This window comes from Motacilla alba, chromosome 6, assembly GCF_015832195.1.
Source record: "Motacilla alba alba isolate MOTALB_02 chromosome 6, Motacilla_alba_V1.0_pri, whole genome shotgun sequence".
Taxonomy (NCBI): Eukaryota; Metazoa; Chordata; class Aves; order Passeriformes; family Motacillidae; genus Motacilla; species Motacilla alba.
In genome coordinates, this window is record NC_052021.1 from 9,872,876 (window position 1) to 9,887,940 (window position 15,065).

At 41.8% G+C, this 15,065-nt stretch overlaps 1 protein-coding gene across 1 annotated transcript; it reads right to left on the minus strand.

Moving 5' to 3' along the window:
* Positions 1–1,225: 1,225 nt before the first annotated feature.
* RGR (retinal G protein coupled receptor) lies at positions 1,226–14,699 on the minus strand. The gene is made up of 7 exons (XM_038141341.1): positions 14,482–14,699; positions 11,523–11,679; positions 10,674–10,795; positions 5,547–5,700; positions 4,848–4,965; positions 3,243–3,356; positions 1,226–2,315 (listed from the first exon to the last, which is right to left on the minus strand). The coding sequence occupies exons 1-7, from the start codon at positions 14,558–14,560 to the stop codon at positions 2,172–2,174; spliced, it is 888 nt and encodes a 295-aa protein (XP_037997269.1). The 5' UTR covers positions 14,561–14,699; the 3' UTR covers positions 1,226–2,171.
* Positions 14,700–15,065: the final 366 nt, after the last annotated feature.

The window sequence follows — 15,065 nt, forward strand, 5'->3', positions numbered from 1 at the left end:
TATTTATTAGGTTATTACAGTCTTTTTATGTAAGCCATAATGTGTTTCAGTCGGCAGACATGAAGAACACTCCTCAAACCATGAACTTCAGAAAATGCACATCTCAAACTAATTTTACTGTATGCCCCGTCATTCTTCTGCTACTGGGAGCAGCAAGCAGTCATTACATCTCTCATGCCCTGCATCCCTGGTTCAATAAGGCTGTCTCTGTTCTCCTCACCAGCCACCTCTTCTGAGCCATCTTTTGCCTTCATTTCCTCCCTACTGTGTTCAAGCTTCTCCCTGTGTTTGATCATCTCTGTGGCCCTTTTCTAGTTTATCCCCCCTGAGCTGGAATGACCCAAACTATGCACCCTGTTCACTAAGTCTGAATAAATGGTTTTCAAATGGTGTGACTGTGTCCTGTTTTGTCACCAGCTCCTTTTTTAGTGCTTTTTTAGCGCTTTTTTAGCATTCTGGTGGGATTTGTCATTGTGACCCTGCTGATAATGGAGCTGGTGATTGCAAGACCTACCCAGGCCTCTTTCCTGATAAAGAGATAATTGCACATTCAGAGCCTGTCGCTGTAGATACATACTTAGAGATAATTTTGTGCCCAGACACATTATTTTGCACTTATCAGTGCAAACATTTTGTCATCTTCTCACTTTATATTATGTGTACCTAAGATGTAAGTCTTAGCTGTCAGCATTTGATGTTATTATTCTGCATAATTTTTTCATGGCATTATTCAGTGCTCTGTCAGGTAGTTTGTGACCAGATTGAACCTCATGAAGTCCCAAAGCACATCTCTGAATGGGATCCTGCTGGTTAACTGCTGACAAAATGACATTTATTCCCCATTTCTAGACATGAAAGGAATGCTCCTTCTACCCACTGATTGTTTAGCTTGCAGGATTGTACCATTTACCCTTTTGTATCTCATAAACAACTGGTTTCCCTTTTAGTATGTTGGAAGGCATCAAAAGGATGGATCAGCTTTTTCTTTGGTTAGTTTCAAAAACCCTTTTACTGTCAGTGCTTGGAAATGAACCATATGATCTCTGTAAGTATCAATTAGGTTTGTTTTTTTTTTTTTTTTTTTGTGCACAAAATGTCTCCTAATCTGTGTCGTGCACATATTTTTTTACAAATGGGCAATTCCAAGACACATCTTGTAATAACAGGCAATATCAACTGACAGTTTTTCATCCCATAGGCAATATGAGCAACATGAGCAAATACAAATATTTAAAATGGACATTTATGAGAGTTTAAAATACATACAAATTCTGATAATTATGAAAGTGACTTTTTAATTGCTCAGACTCTTTAATCACCACTGATTCAGGGATTGCTCTCTTATGTAGAACATAGGGGAATTTAATTGAAGATGTGAAGTTAATTTTTATTCCTATGACGTTTTTGAACAGAATCTGACTCGCACCTCCCTTTAGTTTTTGCTCAATGTTCAACAAAAAAGATGAATGCTTTTTATGAGGGACTATAAGCCTTTGATTGTCCTGATAAGCAGCAGCTGCAAAATCCGTTGCAGTTTAGTGTGTGACAAAGCTGAATGTCAGGCAGTAACTCATTTGAATAGGAGCCAAGCCAATATTCCTTACTGGGGAAACATGCTCACTAAAATGTTTTTATGGAACTAGGATGTCAGATTCATGATGGAAATTTGGAAATGGGTGTTTTGAGTGCACTGAAAATGAGTTGTTCAGATGAACAAGCTATTTATACAGACATGTGGTCAATACTGGATACTGGTTTAATCTTCTAGTAATCCAGACATTACCATATGGACAACCTGCACAGATTGATCTGATGAGGCCTCACTGGGTAAATGAATATCCTGCTCCAGTTAATTTGCTGAGCTTTTATGTTAGCTTTTATCAGGAGAAAAAAAATGCTTTCCAGCACATAGTTTATTCACAGTGACATATAAAATGAGACTGATGACAATCGACACAGGTTTAAGGCAGCTTGTTTGACAAGCAGCTCATGATGGTTTGGACAGTTATCTGGAGGGCTTCCTTTCCATACTTCATTGTTTGTAGCCAATGCACAGCCTTTCCAATGTGGAACCACCTTTGCACATACATATCAGAGAATGCACTCAGTTTTCTCTTGAATTTTGCTTTCAGTGATGTACATGCAGCAATTTTGTTTAATACCATAATGGGTTATTTAGTTTTGTTATCAACCTCTGCTTTCTCAATCTTCTGTCCTGTGAGGAACTGCCATATTCCTCCTCTGTAGTTTTCATTTCCCAGGGCATATACAAAGGCATCCACCGTTGGCACAGTCTTGGCAATAAGAGCAGGAATCTGTCACGAGACACAATATTTATTACTAGGAAAATACTGAGAAGCCAGTGGGCTGATATCAGCTTATGTTTAGTTTCCCTTTATCAAAAAAAAGCCCAAGCATTAGCTTGCTACTCCCAGACAGGGGAGAAGTAAAAGCAACTTGGCTGCTGGGAAGTCCTACTCAGGAAATTACAGCTTCCAGGAGAAAGAGTTTAGGTTGGCATTGCCTGAAACAGGGATAATTCAGTTGAGTGTAAATACGAACACTTAGGAGGAGTGAAAGGTGTGCCATGGACACCTTTGGATGGATAAACAGGCTGATGTTGCTAACACATTTAATGTGGGACACTGAACACAGTAGTGCATTTGGTGACCTGAAACTGGGGTGATTTTGGGGCATGGAATGAAGGTTCAAAGGTTTGATGTGATATTACTGAGTCCCAGCAGGGACTTTGGAGCCAAGACTTATAGAAGAAATGAGAAAAAGCAGGCAGCAGAACCTTAGGAGTGATCAATTACAACTTCTTTGAGGAGAGGGAGTATTAGAAATATGAATGAGACAACCAGTCTCTTTAAAACTGAAAATTCTGAGCTGGTACCCCACTCTGGGAAGTCTGGGAAGGACACAAAAAGCTCCTACATGGCACAGAACAGTACAGGTTCAGTACATGTTACACACCCCTAACTAACTGCTGAAGAAAAATACCCCCGGCTTCCAAAATTTTTGCTTGATCAAAGCAGTAATGCAATGGCTGTTCTATCACTGTGCTTGCCTGTTTTCACTAAAAATGGTAGCTGAACAGGATGCTTTGAGGAAAAGGACTGCTTCTTATCTATGTTTTTATCAGTAAACCCAGTAGTGAGTAAACTGGCAGTGTTCCACAGAGACAGAGAGGGGGGTGTGAGGAGAATGTCACTTTGGGGTCTGGGGTGGCACCGACATACCATGCGGTATTTTGGTGGAATGAACATCACATTTTCCACTGCTGCGTAGGAGCACAGGAGGCAATAGGGACCCCAGCAAATGACCAGTGTCTTCAGTGGCAAACCAGTATTAAACTGGAAAACAAGAGCAATAGGTTTATGTTTCACAATCACACACTGCGACAAATCCCACAGGAGAGGTCCCACAGTCCTGTGGTTTGTGTTCAGTAGCAGGAGAGGATCAGCCAACAGGACATGGGACAGAACAGTGCAGTAGCACCAAAGCCCTGATCCTGGGCGTGGGTGGGGTGTGACAGAGGTGGCAAAACACCTTATGGTAGGTCAGATAAATCTGTGTGTGCTAGATATAGAAGCCACGGCCAGTATCTTCTCCTGAGGGGAGAGAGCAATTGAAAATGTAAGTGAAATAGAAGCAATTGAAAAGTAAGTGAAAATTTAAGTGAAAATTTAAAATCAGATTAAAAGGAATGATATTTTGCTAACTTCCTAGATGGTGTTGCAGACAAACTGTGTGAAGCCACTGCTACGCTGGTACAGATGCAGTAGCTGTGTTTCGGTAGGAGGATTTCTCTGTCCTTTATGCTAGGGCCTATCCATGGTGTTCCCAAGTATCTTATAAATATTAATGACTAAGGAAGTGATAATTTCATCCTTAAATTTTCTGCACTGTAACTTGTCTGCACAGCTACAGAGAAACGTGAGAAAGAAATGACATGCTAGTGCATACAAACTCACTGGAGAAAAGTAATAGACATAATAATGAACACTGAGATTTGTTGAAAAATATACAGAGGGCGCAAGTATTTATTCCAGTCAGCTACAAACAAGTCTGCCTGACTGTCTCTGTCAATATAACATTTCTCTTGAGATCTGACTGTCTTTACTGAGTGCAGGGGTTGGGCTGTGCCCACCAGCCATGCATAGTGCCCCAGACTGTACAGCCTGCACCTCAGCAAACAACTCATATAATAACCACATTAGATTCCCATAAACCTGCCACACTGGAGCAATTCCTTTGTTTCCAGCTCATAAAGATTTCTGAATTTCCTCAGCCAAGTGTTAACACAATGTGTACGGGAAGGCCCTTCTCCCCGCATGGGGTGCTTGTGTGTTTCCTTGCATAGCTGTAGTTCTGTCTGACTTCCTCAGCCATAAGCCAAAGGCCTGTAGCAAAGCAGCAAACAACAATCCTTCCTGAGATAAATTTCCCTGGGTAAACACTGATATGCTATTGGCAAATATTCTGTATGCTCTGTGTTTTTTTTTTTTTTTTTTTTTGAGGAGAGTTGGACCAGTGTTGATGGAAGGAAATCAGGATCACTGGTCCAACTTCCTCTTTGATGAGGAAATGTTTACAGCACTAGGCTGGGGCAAATGTGGCCATCTGGTAAAATGCTGACATTTCCAAGGATGGTGTTTCCATGAGCTTTCTGAATGGCCCCATCCTGTGTTGCGCTATCCTCCTACTCAAGTAGCACTGGGGAGTTAGGACAGAAGGAGCTGAGTCAAAGTCTGTGAAAAATTTTTTTTTTCAAGGACTTCGTCTCTACTGAATGCAGCCCTATTTTGTCACAGTGACTGCAGGGGTTCAGGGAGCTTTCTTACCTTAAAGTGCCCAGTTTTCCTGAACTTTTGGTGTATGGACTGATAGGCTGTCAGCATGATGAAGCCTGGGATCATGAAATTGAAAGTGGACAGAGCAAAAAGGAATGTGACATAGTTTCTGGGAAAGGTGAGGAGGGAAGAAAAAAAGAGGGTGTTAATTCAAGTCTAGTGCATCTATGTAAACTTGCTGTAAGTATTTACCAAATTGTAATTTTAAAATTGCTAAAACCACTTCTGTCAATGTGCTTCAGGTCCAGCATTTGCTGGAGGCCAGTGAAGTTGTGCCATGCTGCTGTGTGTGGGACGGATAGTCTTGTAGAAAATCACAACAGGTATTTGTATTCTATACCCAAACACCACTACTCAGACATCTGTGCTGGCCTGCATAAAGCCAAAAGCATTCTGAAAGAGTTTCAAGCCCTAAACCCAGAAAAGATGCAGTGTATAGATGAGTGAGGGAGTGGCAGAAAGCTGAGCACCAGGCTGTCCTACAGAGGAAGCTGACTTTAGCCGTTCCGTGTGCCACCATGCAAATCCAGGCAGCCTGGCCTGGTGCCTGCCTTGTCCCAGCTGCTGGGGGGGGACAATTGCCCCAGGAACAGTGGTGGGCACAGCTGGGAGCGTTTGTGTGCCACCAAGGCCATCCTGGGGGATGGCAGCCTCCACTCTGCTCCTGTGGGAGCTGGCCCTGGCCCTCACCTGTCCCCTTTGCTGTAGTCCAGGGTGCAGCAGGTTCGGAGGGGTTCATAGTCGTATTCTCCCCAGCCCAGTAAGGGCATCACGGCCCAGAAGGCAGCAAACAGCCATGCAAACACCATCATGGAGGCAGCTGTGCTCCACTGCAGCCTGCTCCCTGTGGGAAGAAGAAAGGGGGTCTCCATGCCTTGAACAAAACCACTGGAAACAGCTGTCAGGCCCTTGGGCCTCAGGCAGAAACAAGCAGCTCATGCTTTGTCTCCTGAAGCTGACCTGAGTCTGGAGGAATCAGTCTTCCATAAAATATGAAGGAAGCTTTTAGGAAACAGCAAACTGTACTTCCCTTTTGTGTGTTTTACTTAGACAAATGCTGCATTGCTGCTCAGCTTTGTACCACACTGGAGATACAGCTGCTGTTACAAACATTATATTCTTGTGTTTTGGGAATGTGTTTAAAGACACAGATGAGGCAGCGAGTACAATGAACAGGGTGATGCATTAAACAGTGTTTGAAGAAACTGAGTCCCATTGTAGAGTGTTGGTCAGGTCAGAATTGTGACTCTGCACACACTCCCCAGCCCCTGCCCTCTTCCTTCCTTCCTTCCAGGCCAGGAGTGCATGGCATGTGTGTATATATATCTCATACACCTTGTTCTAAAATTACTGGTCATCAACATATATATGTGAATATATTTATACAACCTGTGAAGAGAGCTTGTTCTAAAAATACTACTGGACAAGTAATTTTGCCCTTAAGATCATCACTTAGCCTATAACAGGAAATGTGAAGCTCAGCATTAGTAACTTTTTAATAATTTAATAATAAAGTGTTCCCTTGTGCCTATCTCATTCCATCAAATACTATAGGAATGTAATGGAAGATTGGAGACTTGAGAAGACAGAGGAAGTGTTTCTTCATGGAGAAGGCAGGCAGGCTTCCTTGCTGCTGCAGGATGTTGTGCTAGCCTCACTGCTTGCATGTACAAAGCTCAGGATAATTTTGTTACTGAGGCCAGTGTCTGTCATCATGCCCACGCTGAGCAACCCATGACGCCAGCAGCACCAGCAAGGAGAACAGTGACTTTCCCCAGCACTCCTTTCTAGTCCAATCTCCCATTAGGGACAATTAATGATGTAATTTTCACTGAGGTTGGGAAGCAATCTTTTTGTCTGCCCTTATACAGCAGCATCATGACAGCAGGCAGGAAGATTCAGGCCAAATTCTGATCTGTCCCTGAGAGGTGAAGGACTGGGGATGAGGTGCATTTATTTTTAGACCTGGTGAAATCAGCTGCTGGTTGACCCTTCAGAAATATTTACACACACTTCAGAAGTAGCTAAATACGTACGAATGTAAAATTAAACAAGCTTGAGATTATTTTAGCTTTACTCAGAAAAAAACAATTTCAGTAGAAGAACGGTGAAAGAATTGTGCTGACCTCACTTGTCCTCCACTGGGAAGGCTGAAAGCAAGAGCACAAGTTGGGAGCAGTTCAGTTGCTTTTGTGCACAGCAGACCATTGCTTTACCTTAAATGCCTTTTCTTGGCCTGATAAAATTTGATGTAATAACCGTGTAGGTCCTAATTCAATTAAAAGCATGTATATGGGGTTCAGCATATGCTTACAGATATAATTCTTAATTAGGGCCCCATGCTGGCAGTCTGGTCTTATTAAATCAAATCACTCTTGTGCCTTGCTTTTCTCTCTTTGAAAAGCAAAAGGGAAGCCTCTCTTTTCCACACAGTGAAATAGTAATGCAGGGAATTTTAAACGATTTCTCTAATTGCTTTGGAACAGAAAGACTGCTCCCTCATCATTCAAAGATTACTAAAATTGTGGTGCCAAAAGATGAACTTTTAGCAAGTTCTAGATAGAGCATGGAACCTTAATCCTTTTGATAATGAAAGACAGTTTTTAGTGATATAATCATAACTATATCTTGGGGTTTAGTTCTTGGAAACATTTATGAATGCATTTTTGTAAGGTTTATGATTTATTCAAACATTTAGCTGATTTTCACAGACTGAAAAATACATCTCTGACACTGGGCTACCTTTCAGCTAGATTTCAGACTGCTGTTCAAAAGGAGTGTCTGAAATAAAAGGTCAAGAGGATTTTCTATGATGGAGGGGAAAAATAGTCCTTTTTTCTCATTCTTGCAAATGGTTAAGTTATAATAGCTGTATAATATTATCATACATATATCAGGACAGTATATGGTTTGTACCAAACTTAATGGCATGCATCATTTAAAATCAGCTAAGTTTATCAAAGACAGGAATATCTGAAAAATCTGACAAGGAAAAATAGATCTCAGTCATAAATGAAATAGGTGTTAGCACCGACTTCATCTGCAGTGCAAAAAGCACCAGTCACTGGTGCTCACAAGTATTCAATTTTTGTAGGAATGAGAAAGCTGTAATGTGTAATAGCTTGTTTTGTGCATTCCATTATAAAAGCTCTTTAAAATAACCTAATTAAGGGATTTTTTTACTCCATTGTTTTTTGTGGTTTTTTTTATTTTGCTGTGGTTCACCATCATCTTAGACTGTCTTGGTGATTACCTCCTGCTTCAGTGAAAAACACAAGAGGTGTAAAAACATCAACATTCTGTCAGGGAAAACTGATACAGGTGCAAAGCTAGATGAAGGGAATGCAGTCAGTGTGACAGGAGTTTGGGATTTACTCCTAATTTGACAGAGCTGACAGCTGCAATTTTAGCAAATGGTAGTTTGGTAATCTTCGAATACTGATATAACAACCCAGGTTACCTTGGTTATTAAGGATTAGATAAAAGTCACTGTAATTCTACTTTTAGAAATTGAATGCTGCTGTGAAATCCCTGCTGGTTTTGGTTGTCTTCTCTTTTATAATATTGAGAGAAGTGTTGTTATAAATCACTTCAGATTTTCTGTTTCCCTCTAATTCTTAAACACAAGTTTAAAATTTGTATTTTTTTTCTTTCCTTTTAAATCTATAACTTTATGCTGTGCTTATGAACTGACCAGGATCCTTCCCCTCTTCCCAAACTTCTAATGGCAGTGTGAATGGCCAGAGAGGAGCTGACAGTGTCTACCTTGATCTAAACTATCACCTTCTGTCCTGAATACCTGGCTGCTGAGAGACAGCTTCCTCAGAATCTGCCCTTTTCTTCTTCACTGTCAGGCACGAACATATAACTACTCCTGCTTTCTCCTTTCCCCCCTAATGATCAAATTTTAAAATATTTTTTCCCATATTGCCAGGGATTGACATTGATACCATTCAGACTCCCCTGCTTTCTCTCCTCTTATTGCATACTTTTAAGTTATCTCTCTAGTTCTCTCCTCTTTGCTGAGAAAGTAGCATCTCATAGACTCCAGAGCCACACTTAGGGGATGAAAAGAGAGTTGCCCAGTGTGCTTGCCTAGAAGTCAAAAAAAAAAGAGAGGGGAGAGTAAAATATCCTGACCTTCTCTGTCACGTGGGGTGATAATACTATTTTCTTCCATATGCCAAGCAATATCAACCTGATTTCTGCTGAGTGACTTGTCTAGTTATCAATACACTTTAAAGGTAGTGCTTTGTCACTTAGGGCTGTGCTCACTTCCAAATCTAAAAACCTGGTCAATTTTCAGAATGTTGGTGAACAAATTTGTGATATTAGAATTCAGAATGGTTGTAAAGTCCTGAGTTATCCTATCATCATAGTAATCTCTTACATTCTCATCAGCTCTTTCTTCCCAGAAATAAGTGAATAACCAAGTGCCAAGCTGAGGAATGCCGCAACGAAGGTTTTCTTGGGAAACTGTTAGGATGTAACAAAAATCTGGGGATGATGCAATTGAGCTTGGAAGGAGTACCAGATCCTGGGGAATGAAGATAAAAGGCTGATAGCTTTGTATTTTAGGTAAAGGTATTTTGTACCCTCTGTACAGGCATGCAGCTCGCACCAGTGTCAACAGGAGTTTAATGTATGGATTGAGAACACAGTATAGCCTGTGGGCTTGGTGTAGCACATCTATGAAATATGACTTAATCTTCCTTGCAATCAGCAGGTGAAGAATTGCATTAGAAGGAGCTGGTTTTGCTGGAATAACTGCAGGGCATGAGCACCTTCTGGGTTTTTAGTTTTGTTGTTCAAAATGTTTGCTTTAGGAGCCATGTTTGGCCATCAGTAAGTAACAATTTGAGCAAAGTAAAGAAGCTTGTGCCCTTAGGGTCTTTCTGTCCTCTTAATGTAGTGTATATTCTTGACTGGAGGAGTGCATGACACAAAAGCATTAAAGTCAATGTGGCAGAGAGTAAAATGTCTTTCCCAGAGATGCTTATTTTCAGGCTCTCTCTTGTAAAATACAGATGCTCCTCTTCCAGCTCCAAAAGCATTTCAGTGTCCAGGGGTGTAGTATGGATTTAGCTCACAGCCTGCATTATCTGGGGCCTTTTTCCAGGCATGAAAAAATAAATTTCTTTGCCTGAGCTGGATTCCTGCAAAAATTGCAGAACAAAAAACTTGGGATCATCAGACTGACCATATTCCCTGTGTTCTTTCGGTGTGTTTTGCCATTTGCTGCTGGACTCATGTGGAGGCTCTGTGGATAAAAAATCTCTTGCACCCCAAAATGCCTGTGTGTTGCACAAAGGGGCTGCTGAGCTCTGTCTGCCCAGTCATGCCTCTGCACGGGCTCTGTTCCAGCCACCATCTCTGCAGAGGCAGCTCTCTGCTCACACCAAATTTACCTATCATTAGTAAACTCTGCATGGACATGATGATCTCTTTGGCACACAGCAAGGTGTTGGATAAAAGCCCAAGATGAATAGATTTTTCTTCAATATGAGGAACTGGATTTTATTTGGGATTTTGTTTTAAAGTTTACTTATGGATTTAAAGAAAGCACGGCGAGAGGATCACAAATTGGATGTGATCTGACAAGGAAATATCTCCTGAAGGTGGTTGAAAATTTCCCCTGTATGGGAAGAGGTCCTTTGGAGAAAAATTATTTATATTTGCTGTATCTTGTGTGTAAGAAAAACAAACTTATACATAAGATACACAAGTAATAAGTATGTGCTTGCTTTGATTCTCAGAAACCTGAGCCAGCTGTCTTTTCCAGCAGGGTAAGGTGGTGAGGTAAACTGCAGCCCTTACTTGTACAGTAGTGATGGTATCGGTCCCAGGCGACAGCAGCACTGGAGCTAATGCTGGCCAGGGCTGTCAGGAAGCCATGGAATCCATGGATTTGACAGCCATCAGAGCCATAAGGCCAGTATCTGTCAACAAACAAGGAATATGTTAAGAAAATGATAGAGAAAGGTGAAGACATGTTCAGAAATTGCATTAACAGAGAGGGTAAAATGATAGCCTGTGCTCGTCCTGAGAATCTGTCTGAGAAACACTGTGAAAAATGTTACTGTGCTGGCTTTTAGGCATTTGCCAGCATTACTCCTGCTGTGGTGTCTCTTACAGTACAACAGCTATTTGTACTCCTAATACTGAGAAGAAAATGTAACCCTGCATCTGTGTATTGAAAAGTTGAGTTTTTTAAATTTGAAATCTACGTTTCATCCAATTATCCAGATCTTCAAGATTTGCCTCCTTTGTGAGGAGGCAATTTGCCACTGCGTGCAAGTCAGTGCAACACAACAAACAGATAAAGACTTGCAGACAAATTTAGGGTCAATCTAGAGGTTTAGTGAAGTGATATTTTGATATTCAAGTAGCTTCTATAACCACTGGTAAAGCTGTCTGGCTAAATGTCTTCTCTAGTCAGTCTTATAATCTGTCAATGATGGTATGCAATCAAATCTGCTTTTCTACTTGCCTGGTAGAACCATGTAGGGTTTGGTGGTGTTGTTTTGGATTGAGGCAGTGAGAAGTTTGGCTATGACTTATGGTAGAAAGAGAGCCATTTACTTAGTTAGACCTCTCTTAGAAGTTAGGCTGTTAATTTTCATGTGGTTCTCCCGAGCATGCTTTAGGAAAGCCTTTGTGCCATACCTGAGGAAGCTGGAGAAGGCAGCGATGAAGGCGTTGATGCAAATCCCGCAGTCGGCCAGGGCGATGCTGAGAACCAGCAGATTGCTGGGCGTTCGCAGCTCTTTGATTTTTCGGAAAGAAATAATTGTCAAGCCATTCAGACAGAAACCAAGCAGGGCTGAAAGACAGAATTGTTTGGTGTGATTCAACTGGAAATTGAAAATAACTACAATGATACTGCTGTTTTCTTTGATGAGAGAACAGTAATTACAGTGGAATCTTATGCAGGGAATAGATCTGTAGTGGTCAGTCTGCACGCAAGTTGCAAAGGCTTTCAGAAGAGAAGTCATAGGTGACTGCTCAAGCCAGTGCTTCAGACTTCTTCAGTCATGTGGAGCAGAAGCAGTTTGATCTTATTTGTAATTCTGCCTTTTGTTATAATAAGAGAAACTGGATTGTCAGGCTCCGTGCAGGGGCACATGGTTCAGGGTTCAGAGCAAGTGAGATGCAGAGGAGGCAGTTTCAAGAGAGCTGGCAGCCAGGATATGCTGCTGGTGTACACATGTCCAGGCCTGACTTTGATAGAAAAATTGTTTGTATTTAATGCCCATTGTAACATTCTTTGTTGTTTAAGCACAGAAATACCCCAGCCATGTTTCAGTCAGCCTGTGTCTCTTTGGGCTTCTGTCTCAGGGTAGCCTACACAGTGCTTGAATTACACCAGCTCAATCTTATTACTGTCCCTCGTCAACAGACTATACATGGAAAGGAATAATCTAATTATGAAAAGCAGTCACTGATAGATTTAAAAAAATAAGTTTATGTTGTTCCTTAGGGAGGGATCCAAGCAACCAAGCTATTCACCCAGCACAGAGCTGTGCCACTCTGAAGCCCATCCTTCACCGGTTTAAACTCAAGCTTTGTCCTTTAATGCCCTTTTCAAGGCGACCTGAATTATTTTAGCTCTCATGAGGATCTGACTCAACATCCAGTCTCTAAGTCTCAGTTAGATGAGAGGCACTATGTCTTTGTGTTCTTCTTGGAAAAAGAAATGCTGTAGCACAGAAAAAATCCATATCCCCTAATTCTGTAAAGTAGTGTAGTTACTTATGCTTCTTGTCTTAATTCTGCAGTTACATAAGATGGATGATTTTTTTCTAGCCAGAAATCCTGCTTCTACCTTAATTGCATTAATGGCTGATGGCATAACCATAGTAACAGCTGATGTGTGTCTATCATTGCACAACATATAACAAAATATTTCCAGGAGAAATATTTGGAGTCATTTGAGATCTGCTGTTTTTATTTCCTCCCTGCCAGATTACCTCCCACCCACAGGGTAAAAGTGCTGTCAACTCTCTCAAATGCAGAGAAGCCTTTAGGAGAGATGTGTTCTGAGCATATTTAGAGTAGAGCTGAAGAGTTATTACTATATCAGATTTTTTTCTATCTTTTCCCTCTTTTTGGAAGCCTCAGGCTTTACCAGATTCTGCTGTCTTGAAGATCAGCATGAGTGCACAAATAGAGAACTTACTAATTTTTTTTAAAAGCGTTGAATTTTCATTTTTAGATCAGCAAATATATTCACTTAATAAAGTGAATGCAACTCATCACCACAACCTTTCTTTGCAAACTGCACTTAGAAGCTGCCATAAGAAAAGGAGAAGTCTTCATCGCCTTTGTCTCAGAGTGTTTCAGAAAGTGAATTAATCCTTGAGTGTTTAGCTTGGTCTTCTAACCCAGATGGCAATAACAAAGTTTTACTGCCAATCCACTGGGCACATTCTGCCTAAAACCCTATGGAAAATACTTATGTTTAGTAAACCATAAATGTATTAGACTACACCTAGTTTTAACTGAAGGTTGCCACGGGGCTCTTTGCTGGAACTTCCACAGGCTGCAGCCCCCAGCACAGGTCAGGGCAGGCAGGGCTGTGGTGCCACAAGCAGGTCCCCAGCAGGAGCCAGCTCTGGGGCTCGGCCAGCCCCCAGCACTGTCCCTGTCCTCCTGCTGCTTTCCAGCCCTCAGGATGGGAGCGCAGGTCCTGCCAGGCGGTGCACATGGCTCAGGGACTGTCGGCCACGCTTAGCCCTGTTTAGGCAGCAGCCTGCCCCTGGGCAAGAGGTAGAAGCTTTTTCCCCTCTCTTCCAGGGAGGAGTGTCTGACAGCATCTCCAGCTTTCCTTTACAGCCAGATACGAGCTCAGGTGCAAGGCAAAGGTGAGCTCCATGTTCTTGGGGTGAGCTAACGAGCATTTATCCCACTCTGAGGGTGCTCACAGCTTCTCCTCCTCTGCTGTTGGGCCCCACAATTCCCACGTCCCCCTCTGATCAGCACTATGCAGGAATGGGATCCCAGGCCCTGGGACTGCCACCACCATTTTCCTAGCTATGAGCCTTTGCTAGCTGCTAGGTAGATATAAATTCACAGTTTTGTTGCAGTCTCTCGATAAGTGGAATATGCCTTAAGAAAAGATCACATTGGCTAAATTAAATTGATATGGTTTGTTACTTTTACCCAGCAGCCATTAATTGCAGTGCTACCAATGCAGTCTGGATGCATGATAACAGTTTACAGGTTTTTTTGGAGCAATCATGTTTGATTGTAAGACAGCCATCACAACCCACAAAACAAGCAGCCCAATTTAATTGAGAGATTATCAGTCATTTCAACTTCTTTCCCCAAAGGAAGATAAAATTGCCTTTAAAAGTCAACAACAAAATATTACATCCCAAATTCTGAGAAGAGAGCTGAGTAGCAAGTACTTCACTGCCACAGCTATGTGTGAGTGCAGATCTTCACAGCAAAGAGCTTGCAGCTCTTCTGATTTACTCACCAGAAGTACTGGTGATGTAGCCACAGTAACCAGGGTCAGCATACCACAAATGCTGCTGTTCACTTCAATTTTCCTCCCCCCCCCTTACAAAAATAATAGGAGGAAAAAAATCTTATTGCTGCTGAGGTCCCACACCAAACTTACCTTCTACCAGCAGGGCAGTGCCAATGGCAAACACTTCTATTTCAGTGAAGCCTTCAGGGAGAGGGTGTGCAGTGACCATTCTTATGGTAAATACGCCAAAAGATTTAACCTCTGCCCTCTGTTATAGCTGTGGGGTTGCCTTTTCTCTGGATCTCTCTACTTCCAGTAGCCCAAGGCTTCTTAAAGGAGTAGCTCACGTGCAAACACATGCTGTTATTATATAAAAGCTTTGGGGTTTTTACTCCCACCACTACAATCCCTGCAGGAATGTTATTAATGATGGGACTAGCATCAGCCCGCACTCCCCCTTCCCCTGCAAATCGTATTTCAGACAGCAGCAAAATGAAAGCATTCATGGCAATTACAACAAGTTCTTTGTAGACACAAGATTAAGAAACCTGTCCAGTTAATTTTGCAACACTGGAAAAGAATTAAATGTTGTGGAACAAAGGAAACATGTAATTGGGGAGTGACCTGAAAAACAAAGGGGCACTCATTGAGTTGATAATTAGAGGAAAAGTATGAACCAATAATTTCTGCAGCTTGTAGATCTTCCCCTCACCCATTTTTTTTAGAAACTGGCC